Source organism: Bubalus kerabau, chromosome 2 (genome assembly GCF_029407905.1).
Source record: "Bubalus kerabau isolate K-KA32 ecotype Philippines breed swamp buffalo chromosome 2, PCC_UOA_SB_1v2, whole genome shotgun sequence".
Lineage (NCBI taxonomy): Eukaryota > Metazoa > Chordata > Mammalia > Artiodactyla > Bovidae > Bubalus > Bubalus kerabau.
The window spans coordinates 24,722,151-24,744,622 of record NC_073625.1 but is presented as its reverse complement, the minus strand read 5'-3'; the positions used below and the strand labels follow the sequence as shown (position 1 = coordinate 24,744,622).

Below are 22,472 nucleotides of genomic sequence, written 5' to 3'. Positions count from 1 at the left end.
GCCATTTATATTACAGGTTACGGGAGCTCCTTTTCTTTATTTTTCTGAATCATCCTCTTCTTTGAACTATTATTCAGAAGATGGTGTTGCTTTTTGTCCTTTGTGGGGTTTCTTCACTTGGGCTGATGATAAAAAGTTGCCAATTCCTTTCATGCTCATTATCACGTTCATTGTTCTCCTTGTGTGTGCTTAGTCACTCAGTCATGTCTGACTCTTTGCGACTCCATGACTATAGCCCGCCAGGCTCCTCTGTCCATGGGGATTCTCCAGGCAAGAACACTGGAGTGGGTTGCCATGCCCTCCTCCAGGGCATCTTCCCAACCCAGAGACTGAAGCCAGGTCTCCCGTATTACAGGTGGATTCTCTACTGACTTGGGTGCTTTTTGGATGATGTCCTGTCCTGTAGAGAGCTGCTAACTCCGTCAGATCTGTTCAGGTATCTGAGCCGTATTAACAACGTTCTAACCTTGCAAGGAGATCCAACCAGTCCATTCTAAAGGAGATCAGTCCTGGGTGTTCATTGGAAGGACTGATGCTAAAGCTGAAACTCCAGTACTTTGGCCACCTCATGCGAAGAGTTGACTCATTGGAAAAGACTCTGTTGCTGGGAGGGATTGGGGGCAGGAGGAGAAGGGGACGACAGAGGATGAGATGGCTGTATGGCATCACCTACTTGATGGACATGAGTTTGAGTGAACTCCAGGAGTTGGTGATGGACAGGGAGGCCTGGCGTGCTGTGAGTCACAGGATCTCAAAGAGTCTGACACAACTGAGCAACTGAACTGAACTGAACTGAATGATTGTTTTCAGTATAGATGCGGTAAATTAGACCAGATGTAATGACAGAGACCTGAATTCAGTCCCTAGGTCAGGAAAATCCCCTGGAGGAGGAAATGGCAACCCACTCCAGTATTCTTGCCTGGAGAAGTCCATGGACACAGGAGGCTGGTGGGCTACAGGCCATAGGGTTGCAAAGAGTCGGACACGACTGGGAGACTAACACACATGGTAAACTGAAGAGTTTACCTTTAAGTCACCAAGGATTGAGTACATATTTTTAAATAGGTCATTACTACAGATCACAAAGCCTGTCTTCTATTTGTGTTACATATCCCTAGAGGGGAGTGTGAGCACCGAGGGACAACCATGTAAAGAAGCAAGAGGGTAGCCATGTGCAAGTCAAGAAGAGAAGCCTCAGGAAAAACCAGACCTGCTGACACCCTGAGCTTGGGCTTCAGCCTCCAGAACTGTAAAAACTAAATTTCTGTTGTTTGAGCCACCCAGTCCATTCAATGTGGTGCTTTAATATGGCAGCTCTAACAGAGTCCTGAGTTAGTTTTCTACTGCCTCACTAACACATTAACACAAATCCAGTGGCTTTAAAAGAATGCAAATGCATTTTTTTTTTTTTTTTACAGTTCTCTAGTTTCCACAGATCTTGCTGTTCTAATTGTAAGTTGTCAATGAGCTGCCTTACTTTCTCAACAGTTTAAGGGAAAAATCTATGTTCTTGCCTTTCGCAGCCTCTAGAGGACACTCACAGAGTTTAGTCTATGGCCTTTTTTCCTTCATCATCAAAACCAGAAACTGTATCTCTTTGGCCTTTCTTCCATCATCACTTCCTCTGACCTTCTTCTGCCTCCCTCCTCTACTTTTGTGGATCCTGGTTATTATCTTGGACCCACTCAGATAAATCCAGAATAATCTCCTTATCTTGTCAGCTGATGAGCAACCTTAAATCCATGTGCAGACTCAATTCTCCTTTGCCTTGAAATATAACATTCTTCTGGGAATTAGGATGTGGATAGCTTTCTGGGGGAGAGGATTTTCTGCCAACCATAGTCTTATCACCAGGCCTTGTTTATTCTTAAAAAGTAGTTTTGTTTTTTTTTTTTTTTTTTTTACTATCACTGTTCTGGAAATGGGTATGACATTGAAACCTCCACAATAGTGAGGGTTAGGTTATTGCCTAGCAGACCCAGACATTTTCTGCTTATATAGGTCAAGTAGCCCTTTAAGAGGCTACTCAATATTCCCAGGTTATAAGTATTTATTTCATTTCTAGACATTTAGCATGAAGAACTAACTCTTTCCTTTCACAAATATCCTGCTGGGCTACCCATTTGTCACACCTCATCAGGAGCCTTCCTTGGTGGCTCAGATGGTAAAGCGTCTGCCTACAATGCAGAAGACCCGGGTTTGATCCCTGGGTCAGGAAGATGCTCTGGAGAAGGAAAAAGCAACCCACTCCAGTACTTTTGCCTGGAATATCCCATGGATGGAGGAGCGTGGTGGGCTGCAGTCCATGGGGTCGCAAAGAGTCACACATGACTGAACAACTTCACTTCACATCAGAAGCCAGAGATCAAGAGAGTTATGTGTTCCATAACTCTCAGTTCAAAAAGTAGAAGGATAGAGAAAGTAGCAGAGAAGGCAATGGCACCCCACTCCAGTACTCTTGCCTGGAAAATCCCATGGACGGAGGAGCCTGGTAGGCTGTAGTCCATGGGGTCGCTAAGAGTCGGACACGACTGAGCAACTTCACTTTCACTTCTCACTTTAATGCATTGGAGAAGGAAATGGCAACCCACTCCAGTGTTCTTGCCTGGAGAATCCCAGGGACGGGAAAGCCTGGTGGGCTACTGTCTATGGGGTCGCACAGAGTCAGACACAACTGAAGCGACTTAGCAGCAGCAGCAGCAGCAGAGAAAGTGGAGAGTGAATCTGGAGTAGTAAATGAGAAAATTTTAAGCTCACCAACTCTCACCATCAAATCCATCATCAACGCCCACTAAATTCGCCTTTTAATATCTCCCCACTTCTCCCCTTTACCACTGACATCCTCCAAGTCAGATGGTTTCATCAATTTTCCCTGACACCACTGTAATAATTTCCTAACCAGTCGACTTGTGGTCAACCACACTTCCCCACCTCCACATGACAGTCAACTTTTAAAATTGAAATATGTCTCATTCATCCCACTTCCAAAGCACTAATGTCTTTCTGCTGCTCTGAAGATAAACTCCTCAATCCGTGGCTTCCTACCTACAGCTCAGCTTTAGCTGAAACCTTGCTTCCCACATCTGGAATTTTTACTGTAGCCACATTGGCCTTACTCTGGTCGTTGATGTTCTCGTGTTCCTGTCTTTTTTCAGGCATTTGGATGCATTGTTTTCTCCACCCCCGCTGTTCTTTCTCCCTTTTCAGCAATTCAGTTTCCATTCCCTCTTTGGATGGTAAGTGTTCCTTTCTGAGTTGTCAGATCATGTAGACATCCACTATTGTTTTTTGCCTCCCTATACGCTTTACTGTCTTTTCTGTGTCCCGCGGGAGGTTCCAGGAACTACATTGCTCAGGATCACCTTTCCCGTGTGATTCTTGGTGCGAGTTGGCTAAGGAGTAGTGCTTTCAAGAGAGTTGGAAGTCAAAAGTGAGAGCTCTTTATTCTCTGAAAGCAAATGCAGGGAGATCAAACAGCAAAGACAGAGCTCGGCTTTGATGCCTCTTGGAAACTATCAGTAGCTTCTGAAGACATTATGGGAGAGAATGGAGATGTTTAGATGAGTAATTATGTGTGTTCATGGAAGCTAAGGGTCCAAGTGAAAAGAACATCATAGAATATAGGTTCTAGAACATACTCTGTCACTGACCAAGTGACCCTAGATAAATTTTTTGAAGAGTTTTTATTCTCTCATTTTCAAAGAGGTTTTTTTTTTTTTTCTTTTTTTCCTAGCCATGAGTAGGAAAAACTACAGCACATGTGAAGTTGCTATAACGTGAGTGATACTCAGTTTACCTCAGTTCCCTTAGCTGTGGTAGAAAGGTCCATTCTGCTTTTGAGCCCCTAGGCTGACATCTCGTAATGATTCCAGGAGATTTCTGGGTAAGAATTTGTTTAATGAGGTAATCGCCTAGTGGTCCAGTAGTTATGACTCTATGGTGTCACTGCTTAGGGTCTAGGTTTGATACCTGGTCTGGAACTGAATTCCTGCTTTATGAAGTTTGTTCAGGCTTAAATAAATTGACATTTTAACCACTTTAAAGCTTATTTAAACTAGATGAGTCTGTCACTCTAGTTTTGAAACCAAACTTCCCTAAACTCAGGGCATTCATGTTTTAAAAATATTACTTAAAAATGAGCTCATATTCATTTTTTTCTTAACTGGCATTTTGTGTCTCCTTAATTAGACACGAGTCATGAGGAAGGGGTGATTTGCTAATATTGCTTGAGGGTAACTGGTCACTAGGATTTTGTGCATACTTTATCCTCCGCACCCCCACTATCTACCTGGCACACACTTCGTTGATTTGTAGCATGTCTTTTGTTGAAAACTGGAGTTGGTCAAGACAGGTTTAGGAACTGAGGTAAATGGGCATTTGGGTATGAAATTTTATGATTCCCTGGATAGGAGTTGGGCTGTGTTTAATACTTGCTGGAGCTAAGCTGTCAGAGGCTAAAATTTCTTCTAGTGTCCTTGTTTTTGTCTCCTCTAGTTTTGGGATTTCCCTACAAACTTCCCTGTAAAAAGAGAACTTTTCAGGGTCGGTCAGCTGTGAAAGTAAAAAAGTGACAGTGTTAGTCACTCAGTCGTGTCCGACTCTGTGAGACTCCATGTACTGTAGCCCACCAGGCTCCTCTGTCCGTGGGATTTCCCAGGCAAGGGCACTGGACCGCGTTGTTGTCCTTTCTTTCTCCAGGGGATCTTCCGACCACTGGAAGCCACCAGGGAAGCCCTTTGCCCTGGAGAGGAAGCCTTTATTATGGAGAATGCTCTGGGGGCATTCTAAAATGGTTTCTTTCCCCTCCCTCTGCCACAGGCACCAGGTGATTTTTCTTGGCTCTTCCCTGTGAGAACCTGGTGGGGTTCCTGAGCATAAAGCCCCCCAAGACTGCAGCCCCAGGAGTTTCACTCTCACACTGTCCCTCCCTCAGCTCTCCAGCCATTCGTTCAAATTACCATTTACAGGTCCTTGCCAGTTTCTGATTCTAGCGGCTTCTGCTCCAGGGAAGCTAAACCCAGCTGTGAGTTCTTTCGGTTCCCTCTCTAAAGTTTGTCCTGAGACCTCAAGGCTCTGCTGTCTGCATTGATTTTCAGTTTATTCAGGTTATTTTTTTCTTATTGTAGGGACATCTGAGCTCTTTAGATATCTGCCCTTTCTTTTAAAAACTGTATGGTTTTTAAAACAGTATGGTAGAAGTGCATTGTGTCTCCAAGGGAAATAAGTATTTTAGTCCGTTTATCTCACTGAGTGTTGATATTTTATTATAATTATATATTAAAACATAGAAACATAAATTTAGACCTAAATTCCATAGGTCTATAGGTCTATGGTTCTTAACCAATTTTTGGTTACAAATATATTTTATAGATATAATGCATTTGTAAATTACATTAAACCCTACAAAAATACTAAAACTTTAATCAGCTGTATCACTTTAGGATCATGTGATTGAACCAGAACAGTTTTGATAGGCTTCACAGAAGGAAGATATAGTTGGTTCTGATGCTGTACTTGTCTGTTTATGTATTTTAACTTCAATAATACTTCTGTAGAAAAGTTCTGTTCAGTATAGAGTTATATAAAATGATACAGTTACCATAAAAATTCTTCCTTTTTCCTATTGATGATCATCAAACAAAAGCTCTATTAGCATGTAATTTTTCAATATTGATTTTGATGAGGTTCTTTTGATAATTATTTAAGGCATTATATTCACATGGAGTGATGTGTCCAATGTAATGTTATTCAAACTTTTAATTATTAAAAGAATAAGTAGATAGTAAACATTACTATCTACTTATTATTTTGAGTCAAGAATAGGAAAAATGTTATCTTTGTGCAGATTTATCACATAAATATATGGTATCATGTACCTTATAACTAATGACCTGTTACAGTATTAGACATTCAAATGTATCACTTTATGAATATAAAATATGTCTTCCTATGAATTCAGCTTGCATTCCTCTAACACAAAGAACTCTATGGGACTCAAGTAAGGTTTTTCAACCCACTTATTTAATTTTGAAACTTTATTTGAACATTAGGCATAATGTTATAATAGTCTTTGTGCTAGACATATATTCCATAAGCAACAAAAATGAAGTCAAAGAATCGCATGGCAGTAACTGATGAGAAGGCAGCTATTCTGATGATCTGGAATTTGTCTGTGTTTGTAGTTTGTTTTCAAAATAACATTTGTCATGAAGGTGACTGATAATGCATACACTGATCTCAAACTGAGACAAATGTATATTTTTGTTGAGTTTTGAAATCAGGTTAATTGGGTGTGACTACCAGCTCTGATGACTTATATCTCTATGATCTTGACAAGTTTACTCAATGTCTAAGCTTCAGTTTCTTAACCAGGAAAATGACCTGATAAGGTTGCTGTGAATTCAAATGACTCAGTGGATGTAAAGATCCATTCCCTCCCCTCTTTTCTTTCAGTGAACCATTAGTTTGACCTAAACATTTTCTCCATGTTCCCTGGTAAGGTATCTTACATATACTGCTAAGTCACTTCAGCCGTGTCCGACTCTGTGCGACCCCACAGACGGCAGCCCACCAGGCTCCCCCATCCCGGGGATTCTCCAGGCAAGAACACTGGAGTGGGTTGCCATTTCCTTCTCCAATGCATGAAAGTGAAAAGTGAAAGTAAAATCGCTCAGTCGTATCCGATTCTTAGCAACCCCATGGACCCTATCTTACATATATTAAGCCCTAATAGATAATATCATGGAATATAATATATTATGTGATACCCTGTACACACTTGCAGAGTTTTTTTGTTTTAAATGAATGACTAGATTGACTGAAGAATGTGGAAATATCAAATAGAAAAGTGGTTACTATTGCTAAAGTAAAGATGTATACCAAACAATATTAATAGAGACATCCTAGAAATATAGCCCACTTTAAAAGAAATGAATCTTATTAGGAAGAATTTTAGAAAGTTGGTGTCTTAGATTGTTTTTTACTGAGTCTGACTTCTCTGATCACATAGTACTGACAGGGGTATCCAAATTTAGCAATAGACTAAGGAATTCTTAAACTCTAGACTTTTTTTTAAAGACCTCAAAAGGACCATAGTCTATAATAAGATGTATATAGAAGCAGTCCCTTCGTGGGTCACAGCCTTGTGGCTAAGGGGCTTACTCAGTGAATCTATAAGCCATGTCACACAAGGCTGGACACTCAAGGCAAGTCTGGCTTTGTCTCTTGTAGGGCCACTTCTCCTTTCTCCTTGGTCCTGATGTGGACAGGGTTTGTTTGTTTCAAGTAGGGATAGGCCGACAAGATTGCCCTTCACCCCTCAGAGACACTCTGTCCCGACCCCTTGCATAGGAGTCTCATCTCACACTCTAGCACTCATCTCACAAGTTAGCAAAATAATGCTCAAAATTCTCCAAGTTAGGCTTCAGCAGTACGTGAACCAAGAACTTCCAGGTGTTCAAGCTGGATTTAGGAAAGACAGAGGAACCAGATATCAAATTGCCAACATCCATTGGATCATAGAAAAAGCAAGAGAATTCCAGAAGAACATCAGCATTATTGACTGTGCTAAAACCTTTGATTGTGTGGCTCACAACAGGGTGGAAAATTCTAGAAGAATTCTGTGTGGAAAATTCTTGAAGAGATGGAAATACCAGACCATCTTACCTACCTCCCGAGAAATCTGTATGCAGGTCAAGAAGCAACAGTCAGAACCAGACATGGAACAATAGACTAGTTCAAAATTGGGAATGAAGTACATCAAGGCTGTACACTGTCACCTTGCTTATTTAACTTAAATGTAGAGTACATCATGCGAAATGCTGGATTGGATGAAACACAAGCTGGAATCAAGAAAAATTATCAATAACCTCAGATATGCAGATGACACCACCCTTATAGCAGAAAGTGAAGAGGAACTAATGAGCCTCTTGATGAAAATGAAAGAGGAGAGTGAAAAAGTTGGCTTAAAACTCAACATTCAAAAAACAAAGTTCATGGCATCTGGTCCTATCACTTCATGGCAAATAGATGGAGAAACAAAGGAAACAGTGACAGAATTTATTTTCTTGGGCTCCAAAATCACTGTGGATGGTGACTTCAGCCATGAAATTAAAAGATGTTTGCTCCTTGAAGAAAAGCTATGACCAACCTAGACAGCATATTAAAAAGCAGAGACATTACTTTGCCAACAAAGGTCTGTCTAGTCAAAGCTATGGTTTTTCCAGTAGTCATGTATGGATGTGAGAGTCAGACCATAAAGAAACCTGAACACCAAAGAATTGATGTTTTTGGACTGTGGTGTTGGAGAAGACTCTTGAGAGTCCCTTTGATTGCAAGGAGATCAAATCAGTTGATCCTAAAGGAAGTCAGTCCTGAATATTCATTGGAAGGACTGATGCTGAAGCTAAAACTCCAATACTTTGGCCACCTGATGTGAAGAACGGACTCATTGGAAAAGACCCAGATGCTGGGAAAGATTGAGGGCAGGAGGAGAACTGGATGAGAAGAGATGAGATGGTTGGATGGCATCACCGACTTGATGGACATAATTTGAGTAAGCTCCTGGAGTTGGTGATGGACAAGGAAGCCTGGCGTCCTGCAGTCAATGGGGTCTCAAAGAGTTGGACATGACTAAGCAACTGAACTGACACAGGGCTACTTAAGATGATGAGTCCTGGTGAAGAGTCCTAACAAAACATGGTCCACAGAAGGAGGACATGGCAACCCACTCCAGTATTCCCTAGAGAACCCAATGGATGAACAGTGTGAAAAGACACAAAGATATGACTACAGAAGATGAAGCACCCCAGTTAGAAGGTGTCCAATATGCTACTGGGTAAGAGTGGAGGGCAATTATTGATAGCTTCAGATAGAATGAAGCAGCTGGGCCAAAGGAGAAATGACACTCAATTGTGAATATTTCTAGTGGTGAAAGTAAAATCCGGTGCTGTCAAGAACAGTATTGTATAAGAACCTGGAGGGTTAGGTCCTTGAATCAAGGTAAATTTGATGTGGTCAAGCAGGAGATGTCAAGATTGAGCATTGGCATCATAGGAATCAGTGAACTAAAATGGATGGAATGGATGAATTTAACTCAGATGACCGTTATATCTACTACTGTGGACAAGAATTCCTTAGAAGAAATGGAGTAGTCCTCATAGTCTACAAGAGAGTCCAAAATGCAGTACTTGGGTACAATCTCAAAAATGACAAAATGATCTTGGTTCATTTCCAAGGCAAACCATTCAACATACAGTAATCCAAGTCAATGCCCCAACCACTAATACCAAAGAAACTGAAGTTGACTGGTTCTTTGAAGACCTACAAGACCTTCTAGAACTAACACCAAGAAAAAACGTCCTTTTTCTCATAGAGATTAGAATGCAAAAGCAGGAAGTCAAGAGATACCTAGACTAACAGGCAAATTTGGCCTTTGAATACAAAATGAAACAGGGCAAAGGCTAACAGAGTTTTGTCAATAGAACACACTGGTCATAGCAAACAGCCTTTTCCAGTGACACAAGAAATGACTCTACATATGGGCATCACCAAATGGTCAATACCAAAATCAGATTTATTATGTTCTTTGCAGCCAATTATGGATAAGCTCTATACAGTAAGCAGAAACAAGACCTGAAACTGACTGTGGCTCAGATAATCAGCTCCTTATTGCAAAATTCAGACTTAAATTGAAGAAAGTGGGGAAAACCACTAGGCTATTCAGGTATGACCTAAATCAAATCCCCTATGATTATACAGTGAAGGTGATGAATAGCTTTAAGGATTAGACCTGGTAGACAGAGTGCCTGGACAGAAGTTGTAACATTGTGTAGGAGGCAGTGACCAAAACCATCCCAGGGAAAAGAAACGCAAGAAGACAAAGCTGTTGTCTGAGAAAGCTTTATAAATAGCTGAGGAAAGAAGAGAAGTGAAAAGCAAGAGAGAAAGAGAAAAATAAACCCAACTGAATGCCGAGTTCCAGAAAATAGCAAGGAGAGATAAGTAGGCCTTCTTAAATGAACAATGCAAAGAAATAGAGGAAAACAATAGAATGAGAAAGACTAGAGAGCTCTTTAAAAAAAATTGGAGATACCAAGGGCATATTTCATGCAAAGAAGGACATGAAGAAGGAGAGAAACAGTAAGGACCTAACAGAAAAAGAAGAGATTAAGAATAGGTAGCAAGAATACACAGAAAAAATAAGCAAAAAAGTCTTAATGACCTGGATAACCACAATGGTGTTGTCACTAACCTAGAGCCAGACATCCTGGAGTGTAAAGTCAAGTGGCCCTTAGGAAGCATTACTATGAACAAAGCTGGTGAGAGTGATAGAATTCCAGCTAAGCTATTTCAAATCCTCAAAGATGATGCTGTTTAAGTACTGCTCTAAATATGCCAGCAACTTTGGAAACTCAGCAGTGGCCACAGGACTGGAAAAGATCAGTTCTCATTCTAATCCCAAAGAAGGGCCATGTCAAAGAATGTACAAACTACACTGCAATTGTGCTCATTTCACATGCTAGCAAAGTTATGGTCAGAATCCTTCAACCTAGGCTTCAGCAGTACGTGAACTGAGAACTTCCAGGCGTACAAGCTGGATTTATTAAAGGACAAAGAACCAGAGATCAAATTGCCAGCATCTGAAATTTATAGAGAGATTATAGAGAAAGCAAGAGAATTCTAGAGAAACATCTGCTTCATTTACTGCACTAAACCTTTGGCTGTGTGGATCACAACAAACTGTGATCTTAAAATTCTTAGAGATGGGAATACCAGACCACCTTACCTGTCTCCTGAGAAACCTGTATGCAGGTCAAGAAAGCAACAGTTAGAACTGGATATGGAACAACAGACTTGTTCAAAATTGGGAAAGGAGTATGTCAAGGCTGTATGTTGTCACCATGCTTATTTAACATATTCTGTTTACATCATGTGAAATGCCAAGCTAGATGAATCACATGCTGGAATCAAGATTTCTGGGAGAAATATCAACAACTTCACATACACAGATAATACCACCTTTATGGCGGAAAGTGAAGAGGAACTAAAGAGCCTCTTGATGAGGACGAAAGAAGAGAGTGAAAAGGCTGACTTGAAACTCAGCATCCAAAAAACTAAGATCATGACATCTGGTCCTACTACTTCATGGAAGATAGAAAGGGAAAAGGTGGAAACATGACAGCTTTTATTTTCTTGGGCTCTAAAATCACTGTGGACAGTGACTGAAACCGTGAAATTAAAAGACGCTTGCTCCTTGGAAGGAAAGCTATAGCAAACTGAAACAACATACTAAAAACCAGAGACATCAGTTTGCCAACAAAGGTTCGTATAGTGAAAGCTATGGTTTTTCCAGTAGTCCTGTAGAAACATGAGAGTTGGACCATAAAGAAAGCTGAGCACCAAAGAATTGATGCTTTCAAACTGTGGTGCTGGAGCAGACTCTTGAGAGTAGTTGGACAACAAGGAGATCCAACCAGTCCTTCCTAAAGGAAATCAACCCTGAATATTCGTTCTTCCTGATTGGAATATTCAGTTCTTCCTGATTGGAAGAACTAATGCTGAAGCTGAAACTCCAATACTTTGACTGAAACTCCAATATTTTCCAATGAGTTTGGAAAATACCCTGATGCTGGGAAAGATTGAAGACAAAAGGAGAAGAGGATGGCAGAGGATGAGATGGTTAGATAGCATCACTGACTTAATGGGCATGAATTTGAGCAAACTCCAGGAGATAGTGGAGGAAAGAACAGCCTGGTTTGCTTCAGTCCATGGGATTGCAAAGAGTTGGACATGACTTAATGACTGGACAACAAAAACATATAGAAGCAGATAAAAAGAAAATACAGTGAGTTCTGATGTTAGTCTCCAGGTCTTCTCCTAGAATCTGGTGACCTAGTGTGGTCACAGAGTAGCCTTCATGTTCGTCTAGCCTGGGTTGATGTCTGCGATCCTATTCTTGGCTCAAGCTGCCTGGCCAGCATTTGTGGGGCCAGCTTCATTGCCTGTTACTATTGCTAATACACTGCTACTTTCTTTTCTGCTTTCTTTTTTCAAGCACTGTGCACTATTCCTGGGTTCTCTCTACCAGGGGTTAGTGTTCTGTGGTGCCAGTGGGCATGGCAAGGACATTTTGACCATCTCTTGATAGAAAGTAGGATCCCTCCCTCTTTGAGCACCATGAAGTACCCATGAAACATAAACTAAACACTTTTCCCCAAGAGAATCAAATCTAAAAATTAGCTCATTAGTGTATTTTTTTTTACATGTCTTATTGGAATTGGAATGTGATTAAATAAATGAGATTAAAAAATATGTAAAACTCTGACAGGTATGGAAGATGAAAGTCATTCCTTTGTTCAGATCCCATGCCCGAGACCCCTTTCTTCTATTATACTTCTCAGGAAATAAATAACTTTTTAGATGCTCAAAGGGATCTACAGAAATTGCTAACATCACTATAGACAGAGCTGAAGTGAGCAGTAAGGGATTGCTGCTTTTACTTGGTGGGTATCCTTTCCTCCTCTGCTTTGTGTTTGAAGCTAGAGATAAGGGATCTAGGGAAAAGGATTAAGAAAAACAAATCTCTTAAACATAGAGTCTTCCCTCAAGGTTATACAGTATGAAAGAGATCATGAGTATTAGTGGAAGATATTGAGATTAATAGAAGATTAATAGTAATGAGAATATTATAGAAAGCAGACCTATCTTACAAAAAGGAAAATATTAATCTTACATAGGTTATGTACACTGTTACAATAACCCCAATTGTTTTTCATTTGACTTCTCTTTTTCTTCTGTAATGTCCTAGATGGAAAGAGGAATGAGTTATCTGACAAATTTAGATTCTGCAAACTTGTGCACTGAGAAGAATTGAAATACACTGTTAAGAAAGATTTTCAACATACAAATGTGTCATTTCCTTTCTTCTTGTGCTGTGCTGAAATATTATGTGATAAAGGTTTTAGGTTTCAATTGTTACAAGAGGGAAGTGGATAAATCAGTGCTGCCGTCTTTAGGACATATGGTAAAAGAAGTTTTATTTGTATTTTCTTCCAAATTGCTTCTGTTGAATATATGGGTCTATTCTGTGTATTTTTGTGTGTCTACATGTGTGTGTGTATGTGATATGAGAGAGCTGTTTACATATGTGATCAGTAATTTTTGGTACAGTTTTTTATCCTATCACTAATAATTTGTTTTGATTGTTTCAATGATAAATAGAGATTTCTGCTAGGTTTTCTGTGGGTGAAAAAATGTATATATGTGCACAAATATATATGAAATATATATATATATAATATATATTTTGTAAGTTGAACTAGCAAGAAATTTTGGGCATATAAATGTGCATATTTTGTTGCAAATTATTGGCTTTACTCAGTGTGATTAAATATATCTTAGTCTAATTTTAGTTTTTACATAATAATTTTGACTTTAATATTTTTATTACCTCTATTGTTCATATAACAAATATTGGTTGGGCATCTACTGTGTGAACTTTCTAGATGTAAGGAAGGGATATAAAAAATAAAAGTCTCTGTCTTCAAGAAAATCAAGATCTAAGGCAAATTGGCAGAATATAATTTGAGCACCATAAAAGTGGTGTGCAAGTGCTATATGTAACTACTATGAGAATACAGGAGAGGCCAAAATTACTTCAAGAGGAGAAAGAAGAATCTTCATGGAGCTGTTAGAATTTACATTCATCTCGAAGAATGGTTAAGATTTACACAGCATAAAATGCGATTAGCATTCTCATTAGCCATGTGAAAATAGTGATAGAAAAGTCATAAAACTGAGATTATAAATGTTTTATACAGGGATTAGGAGCTGTTTTTCTGGTCATACACTGCCTACCTTCAGGTCCCAACTTCCCCGTTCACTAGTTGTCTAACATTAACTGGATACTTAAATGTTTTAGGCCTTGGTTTCCCAGCTTGTAACATTGAGAACATACCTCATGGTGCTGTTGTGAGGATGAAATAAGAAAACTTCATATTAAAAAACAAAAAACGATGGTTTAAAATAATGGTGATTCATTTATTTGTGGTTGTCTATGTATCAGACAATTTATAAAAATTATTTTTAATCCTTATAATAATTTTTAAATTCTTATTATAACCATATATGTCTGTGTGTATATAGATATATATCTGAGATATCATTTAGCTCTCACTAAAATTAAGTGATTCTAAAATAAGCATTGTTACTGAACAGTGGTGAATTTGGTTTAAAACATAAGTGACTCTCTGTAAATGTGTACAATCTTTTTAAAGAGAAGTCAGACAGTGGATACTAAGAAGTTTGAGATAGTATTCCTGTTATCTGATAGTTCATCATATAATGAATTAGCCTAAAGAAACATTTAGGCTAAAAAGAAGAAACCTAAGTTATGCAAATATTTCCAGCAGCAGCATCTGTATCAGTAAAACATTGCCCTTCAAAGAACAGGGAACATATCTTATTTTGAAGAATTATAAGAAAATGGCTGCATAAATAAGGTACATATAGTCAATGAATTATTATGTGGCCCATCATTTTAAACTTGAAAAAATAGTTTCAAGTATAGAGATACTGATATGAATTTAAGGGAAATACGAAAAACCAGATGATAACATACATTATAGTATTAATTTGTAATGTGGATACACTCAATTTTTTTCTTTATTGGGGTGATGAAATGATAGAAATTTTGTCCCAACTTGTCTTCAATAGTGTTACATTTTTATAATAAAAACAGGAATAAAGAAAAGTATGTTTCCAAGCAGAATAATACTGAATTTCTTTCATTAAGGTTTTCCTGTTGTAGCTGCTATAAACTTTTCACCCTCTTCATGAAGAGCTGATACTGCAGAGAGCTGTTTCACTTCTCATGAGAACGTGATTTTAATAGATTACATACACTCAGAAGATTTCGCAGTTCTTTGTCAGTGCATTGACGTTTGATAGGAAGCTGTAACATTATGTGAGGTTACTTTTTCTTTTAACTTTGGAAAAAGCAGTTTAAGGCTCATTTGGATTTTGTGAATTGTCCTCTGGCTTCTAACAAAGCCTCACATGTGTATGTTTTCCAACATTCCTAAACAAACAGCACTGATAGAGTAAGGAACTGAAGGAATCCAGTAAGTCTAACAAATCCCTCTGAGGCAAAAGTGGGAACCTCGTGGGTGAGATTTTTTGTTTCAGTTTCCTGTTGACACAGGATTCAAAGAAAAACCTTTCATTTTCCAATAGATAGCAGAACAGGTTTTTACATTTCTGCATTTCACCAATGCAAACTTTCCTTGAAGCATGACTCCAGGTATAAAATCCAGTCATCTTGCAAACTATTTTGTCTTGCATTTATTTGTGGAATTTCTCCTAATGTTCTTATGTACATGATGAACACCTACTAAGTGACAGGAACTCTATTCATTGAACCAGAGATAAAAATCCCTGAATCCTGACTCTAACTTGTGTAAGAAGAGACAAACAATAGACAAGATAAATAAGGGAAATGCATTTCATGTTGGATGGTGATAAGTTGGTGGTGGGGGGCAAATCAAGGCAAGAAGGAGAAGAGGAAGTGAAAGAGGTAGGTTGCTATTTCAGATCTGATGCTGGAGAAAAGTCTGTCTGAGTGAGTGAGATGGGAAGGTATTTATAGGATTTGAGCAGAGTGATACAATCTGACTTACTTAAAAAAAATATTTATTTTAATTAGAGGCTAAATACTTTACAATATTGTAGTGGGTTTTGCCATACATTGACATGAATCAGCCATGGGTGTACATGTGTTCCCCATCCTGAACTCCCCTCCCACCTCCCTCCCTATCCCATCCCTCAGGGTCATCCCAGTGCACCAGCCCTAAGCACCCTGTCTCATGCATTGAACCTGGACTGTTGATCTATTTCACATATGGTAATATACATGTTTCAAAGCTATTCTCTCAAATCATCCCACCCTCACCTTCTACCACAGAGTCCAAAAGTCTATTCTTTACATCTGGTTCTCTTTTTCTGTCTTGTATACAGGGTCATCATTACCATCTTTCTAAATTCCATATATATGCATTAGTATACTGTATTGGTGTTTTTCTTTCTGACTTACTTCACTCTGTATAATAGGCTCCAGTTTCATCCACCTCATTAGAACAGATTCAAATGCATTCTTTTTAACAGCTGAGTAATATTCCATTGTGTATATGTACCACAGCTTTCTTATCCATTCATCTGCCAATGGACATCTAGGTTGCTTCCATGTCCTAGTTATTGTAAACAGTGCTGGAATGAACATTGGGGTACACATGTCTCTTTCAATTCTGGTATCCTCAGTGTGTATGCCCAGCAGTGGGATTGCTGGGTCATATGGCAGTTCTATTTCCAGTTTTTTAAGGAATCTCCACACTGTTCTCCATAGTGGCTGAACTAGTTTGCATTCCTACCAACAGTGTAAGAGGATTCCCTTTTCTCCACACCCTCTCCAGCATTAATTGTTTGTAGACTTTTTGATAGCAGACATTGACTGGCATGAGATGATACCTCATTGTGGTTTTGATGTGCATTTTTCTGATAATGAGAGATGTTGGGTGTCTTTTCATGTGTTTGTTAGCCATCTGTATGTCTTCTGTGGAGAAATGTCTGTTTAGTTCTTTGGCCTATTTTTTGATTGGTTTGTTTATCTTTCTGGAATTGAGCTGCATGAGCTGCTTGTATATTTTTGAGATTAATTCTTTGTCAGTTGCTTTGTTTGCTATTATTTTCTCCCATTCTGAAGGCTGTCTTTTCACCTTGCTTATAGTTTCTTTCGTTGTGCAAAAACTTTTAAGTTTAATTAGGTCCCATTTTTTTATTTTTGTTTTTATTTCCATTACTCTGGGAGGTGGGTCATAGAGGATCCTGCTGTGATTTATGTCAGAAAGTGTTTTGCATATGTTTTCCTCTAGGAGTTTTATAGTTTCTGGTCTTATGTTTAGATCTTTAATCCATTTTGAGTTTATTTTTGTGTATGGTGTTAGAAAGTGTTCTAGTTTCATTCTTTTACAAGTGGTTGACCAGTTTTCCCAGTACCACTTGTTAAAGAGATTGTCTTTTCTCCATTGTATATTCTTGCCTCCTTTATCAGAGATAAGGTGTCCATAGGTGCATGGATTTATCTCTGGGCTTTCTATTTTGTTCCATTGATCTATATTTCTGTCTTTGTGCCACTACCATACTGTCTTGATGACCGTAGCTTTGTAGTATAGTCTAAAGTCAGGTTGATTCCTCCAGTTGCATTTTTCATTCTCAAGATTACTTTGGCTATTTGAGGTATTTTTTTGTATTTCCATACAAATTGTGAAATTATTTGTTCCAGTTCTCTGAAAAATACTGTTGATAGCTTGATAGGGATTGCATTGAATCTATAGATTGCTTTGGGTAATATACTTATTTTCACTATACTGATTCTTCCAATCCATGAACATGGTATATTTCTCCATCTATTTGTGTCATCTTTGATTTCTTTCATCAGTGTTTTATAGTTTTCTATAAATAGTTTTCTTTTGTTTCTTTAGGTAGATTTATTCCTATTTTATTTTTTTCATTGCAATGGTGGATGGAATTGTTTCCTTAATTTCTCTTTCTGTTTTTCTCATTGTTAGTGTATAGGATTGCAAGGGATTTCTGTGTGTTAATTTTATATCCTGCAACTTTACTGTATTCATTGATTAGCTCTAGAAGTTTTCTGGTGTTGTCTTTAGGGTTTTCTATGTAGAGGATCATGTCATCTGCAAACAGTGAGAGTTTTACTTCTTTTCCAATTTGGATTCCTTTTATTTCTTTTTCTCCTCTGATTGCTGTGGCTAATACTTCCAAAACTATGTTGAATAGTAGTGGTGAGAATGGGCACCCTTGTCTTGTTCCTGATTTTAGGGGGAATGCTTTCAATTTTCCACCATTAAGGATAATGTTTGCTGTGAGTTTATCATAAATGGATTTTATTATGTTGAGGTATATTTCTCCCATGCCTGCTTTCTGGAGGGTTTTTTTTATCATAAATGGATGTTGAATTTTGTCAAAGGCTTTCTCTGCCTCTATTGAGATAATCATATGATTTTTATCTTTCAATTTGTTAATGTGGTATATCCTATGGACTGATTTGCAAATATTAAAGAGTCCTTGCATCCCTGGGATAAAAGCCACTTGGTCATGATGTCAATCTGACTTAATTTTGAAGAGGACCATTCTAGAAGCTGTGTGGAAAATAGAATGGAAGGATTAACATGAAGCTGAGAGACCTATGAAAAAGTGAAAGTGAAAGTCACTCAGTCATATCTGACTCTTTGCGACCCCATGGACTGTATAGTCCATGGAATTCTCTAAGCCAGGATACTGGAGTGGGTAGCCTTTCCCTTCTCCAGGGAATCTTCCCAACCCAGGCATCAAACCCAGGTCTCCCACATTGTAGGCGGATTCTTTACCAGTTGAGCCACCAGGGAAGCCCAAGGATACTGATCTTCCCAACCTAGAAATTTAACTAGAGTCTCCTGCATTTCAGGTAGGATTCTTTACCAACTGAGCTATCCAGGAAGCCAGAGAGACCTATTGGGAGCTATTAAATTAGCCCAGGATTATAATAAAAAACAGATGATATAAATGGGTGGCATGCCAACATCAGAAACCCTGGAAGAAGAAAAGTTCCATATTCACTCCACTCAACAGATTTTAGTGTTCATCTCACTTTCAGCTCTCTGTACCTCTGTTGTCCACATGTGGTCATTCAGTCTAACCCACTTGTAGACATTTATTGGAGGGTTTTTTTTTTTTTTTTCAAAGATTTAAAATCTACCCAAAGAAATCATAGTTTGAAATCCAGTAATCTAGAAGATGTATATTATCATCTAAAGCCCATAAAAGATAGATCAAAGTATAAAGGCCTAAAGAAAAACAAAACTGAACTTAGTCTCTGTAGTAGTGCCCAAATATTCAACAAGTATATATCAAGCATAGTCTATACTCCAGATTGCTTTGGGCTCTGGCAATATAACATTGAACAAAACTAGACATGGTCCCACCTCTTCTATAGCTCACAGTCTAGTGAGATTTATCAAATTTAAAGTTTTCAAAATTTTGCAAAAATATTTTTTACAAATAAATTCCCATCTAGAAGACTGAGTAATATGTTTCCTTTGTATATAAGTGAAAATGGAGTCATAATATCTCAGCTATTGGGACCAGAACCAGAGTCAAACACATTGAGAAGGGACCTGTGAGCAGACTGACAGGAATATATTTCTAGGTGCATAGCAGGGGTACCTAAATGTATACCTGGCTGTCGAATTGTTAAGACTCTGGGCTTCCAATGCAGGGAATGTAGGTTTGTTCCCTAGTCAGAGAGCTAAGATCCTGCATGCCATGGGATACAGCAAAAAAAAAAAAAAAGGTAGACTTTGTGAGCCCATCCTTTATAAACTGAGTTCAAATGTTAAAAGCTTTGCCAGAGTCCCAATGCTTTGAACTGTAGTTTTAAAAAGAATTTAGCTGTTTCATTGTCATCTCATTTTTGAAAGTCATGTTTCTGATTTGTTTCCCATGGCAAGTTAAAAACTGTCATCCAAATCAAATAATGGAGTGAATTAAAAGGGGGGGAATGGCAGGAGAATCTGGGTCTGAATTAATCAGTTTGGTTTCCTATAATAGTGTTCCCCGATAATTGTTTATTTAGTTTCACCTCTGCCTAAGAAAAGGGGATGTCGTTCTAACTTCCCCTCTGCCAGCTTCCTCCACAGTGACCGAAGCGTTTAAAGAATATACTCCTTGGTTAGATCGACCGGACTTACAAAAAAGTAAAACCGATTTACAGAATGATGTATGTACAAACTGCAAAATAAAATAATTCCTTGGAAATATTTTTTTTAAATATATTGACAGGAGTTAAGGATTCCCAAAGCAGGATGAACATTTGCATATGAATGATTGCCCATTTTCTGGAGGAGATAAGAGTTCAGTGTCCTGAAGTTTCCAGGGTATGCAGTTGCAACTTCAGCTGTGTTAAATCCATAACTCAGCATTAGAGAAAATAAACAATGATCAGAAGATGTTGGCTTTATGCTAAACTTATCAATCAAATGAACTGAACTGTTTCCAAGAAAAAGTCATACAGCTTCTTTTGACAAATGTTCTTAAAGTTGTGGTCCTCAGACTGGCAGCAGCAGCATGACTAGAAAACTTGTCTGAATTGCAGATTGTTGTTGTTGTTTAGTCTCTAAGTCGTGTCCAACTCTTCTGCGGCCCCATGGACGGTACCCTGCCAGGCTTCTCTGTCCATGGGATTTCCCAAGCAGGAATACTAGAGTGGGTTGCCATTTCCTTCTCCAGAGGACCTTCCCTGATTGGGGATTGAACCCCACGTCTCTTGCCTTGGCAGGCAGATTCTTTACTATTGAACCACCAGGGAAGCCTGCAAGTTGTTGATCCCTACCCTAAATATCAGAAATTTTGCAGGTAGGGACCATCAATCTGTTTTAAAGTAAGCCTTTTAAATGATTCTGATGCATCTTAAAGAGACATAGATATAGACTGGGTCATAAAATATGTGTGTGTATGCTCAGTTGTATCCAGCTCTTTGCAAATGTGTTTTAAAAGGTACAAGCACATATTTGAGGTGCTGGCAATGTATATAGTGAGGGAAGCTTTGATAGGAAAATATATGAGAAATTTTTTTTAAAAAAAGGGAAAGAAGGGAAAGGAAAGGAAAGGGAAATAAAAACTAAGTTTTTCCTGTGGCTCCTTATCTTGTGACCGGATTTTGTTTTCTGTTTCTAAAGGGATAAACAGATGCCTTAGCAGAAGAAAATTTGGCTGATAAAGCTCTGATAAAAGATCACGGGAAATATTTGTTTAAAATTTTCAGCTACTACTTGTTCTAAGGGAAAGTCTATTTAACTTTTTGGCTAAACAGTTGTTTTCTGCCAGTTGGGAATTTTTCCTTTTTTAGCTAAAGAGAGCAAAGTTACCTCTCACTATAAAAAACCCACATACTTCAATCACAAGTGTACATTTGTACATGGAAAAACTCGTGAGTGGGTTCCATATAAGTCTGTCTTTTAATGTGGAAATGAAATTAATGGGTAGTTATAATATGTTGGCATATATATGACAGAGATGTATGTAAATTTAATTAATTATACTTGTTCCCTGGCTAAAATTGGATTTTAACTGTAAATTTCAATGTAAACCATGATGCCAAAGGGCCTTAGCAATTCCATGTGTAATTAACATGTTTTTGCATGTGTTTGATAGAAGTATGGCACAGTGGGATGACTTTCCTGATCAGCAAGAGGACGCTGACAGCTGTACAGAGTCTGTGAAGTTCGATGCTCGCTCAGTGACAGCTTTGCTTCCTCCCCGTAAGTAGAATAAGGGAGGTGCTCATGGACATTGTCCTTGGAGTTAGTGAGACTGTAAAATTATGGTCATGAGACTTACTCTATCTGCCTGGTTGGGTCTCAGTCTTAGTCACCTGACAGATGGAATATCCCATCTTGTTTGTATTGTGGTTGCTCCTTCTCTTTTTTCCTTCATTTCCCCCCTTTTCCTTATTTTTTTTATTTTCTTTACCTAATTTTTTTCCTCCTTTTTCTGTTTAATTCCTCATAGAAGATTATTGAACAATACCTAAAATTTCTTTTTAGTTTGCAACCTGAAAACAAAATTTCCTTCTTTTTTGCTAAACAACAAAAGCAATGGCCATAGGAAAGAATGTTTTAATGGATATTTTATTCACTTAACCAGAGAAACATCTTCTTCTGCTAGTAAGATTCCCTCTATATCGAGTTAACTTTTCTAAAATTAGCATCTCAACATATGAATTGCTGGTTCATATAAAGAAATAATACTAAAATATTAGTATATTCTGAAATATCCAGAGGATGGGCTTTACTGATCCATTCCAACATTTAATCAAAGTGTGAATTTTGTTATTTCTTTTTTTTTCAACTTGTATTCAAATCACAGGAGCCATCCAAATACAAAACTATTGAGGTAGAATGAGAAAAGAAAATTTGCATAATTACCATCAAAAGTAATGTTTTTCTTATTCCACTTAAAATCTGAAAATATATATATATATAATTATTAATATATGGTTGCTCGAGGAGCTTTATTTTCATCCAGAATGTTCACATTCCCATGTGAAACAGAAGAATAAAATTTATGTTTGTGTGTGTGTTGGTATGTTATAAGTATTAAAATTTATCAATGAATGTATCCAGTGAGACAAGTATGGCTTGGAGAAGATAGTAACTTTGTCCTGGATGTTTAGTCAGTGGATAGATCAAATGTCCACAGCAGTTTCTGTATTGATTTCTCCTTTTGACTGTCCCTTTTACTTCCTGCTGAATAAATGAGAACCTATTTCTTGGTTCATTTTTTATTCCAGTAGGTTTGATACTAACCATATAATGGGACATTTTAAAAAGTTTTAATTAAGTAAGATGAGTAAGTTCTCTAAC

General features: G+C 38.1%; 1 protein-coding gene across 2 annotated transcripts in view; it reads left to right on the top strand.

Annotated features, from left to right (window-relative positions):
* The first annotated feature begins 12,940 nt into the window (after window positions 1–12,940).
* MSR1 (macrophage scavenger receptor 1) overlaps window positions 12,941–22,472 on the top strand; it is a 79,593-nt gene continuing 70,061 nt past the window's right edge. For both annotated transcript variants that reach the window (XM_055567257.1, XM_055567258.1), the window contains exons 1-2: window positions 12,941–13,024; window positions 21,262–21,368. In XM_055567257.1, coding sequence (XP_055423232.1) covers window positions 21,266–21,368 — 103 coding nt within the window. In that variant the 5' untranslated portion in view covers window positions 12,941–13,024; window positions 21,262–21,265. The remainder of the gene's footprint in view (window positions 13,025–21,261; window positions 21,369–22,472) is intronic.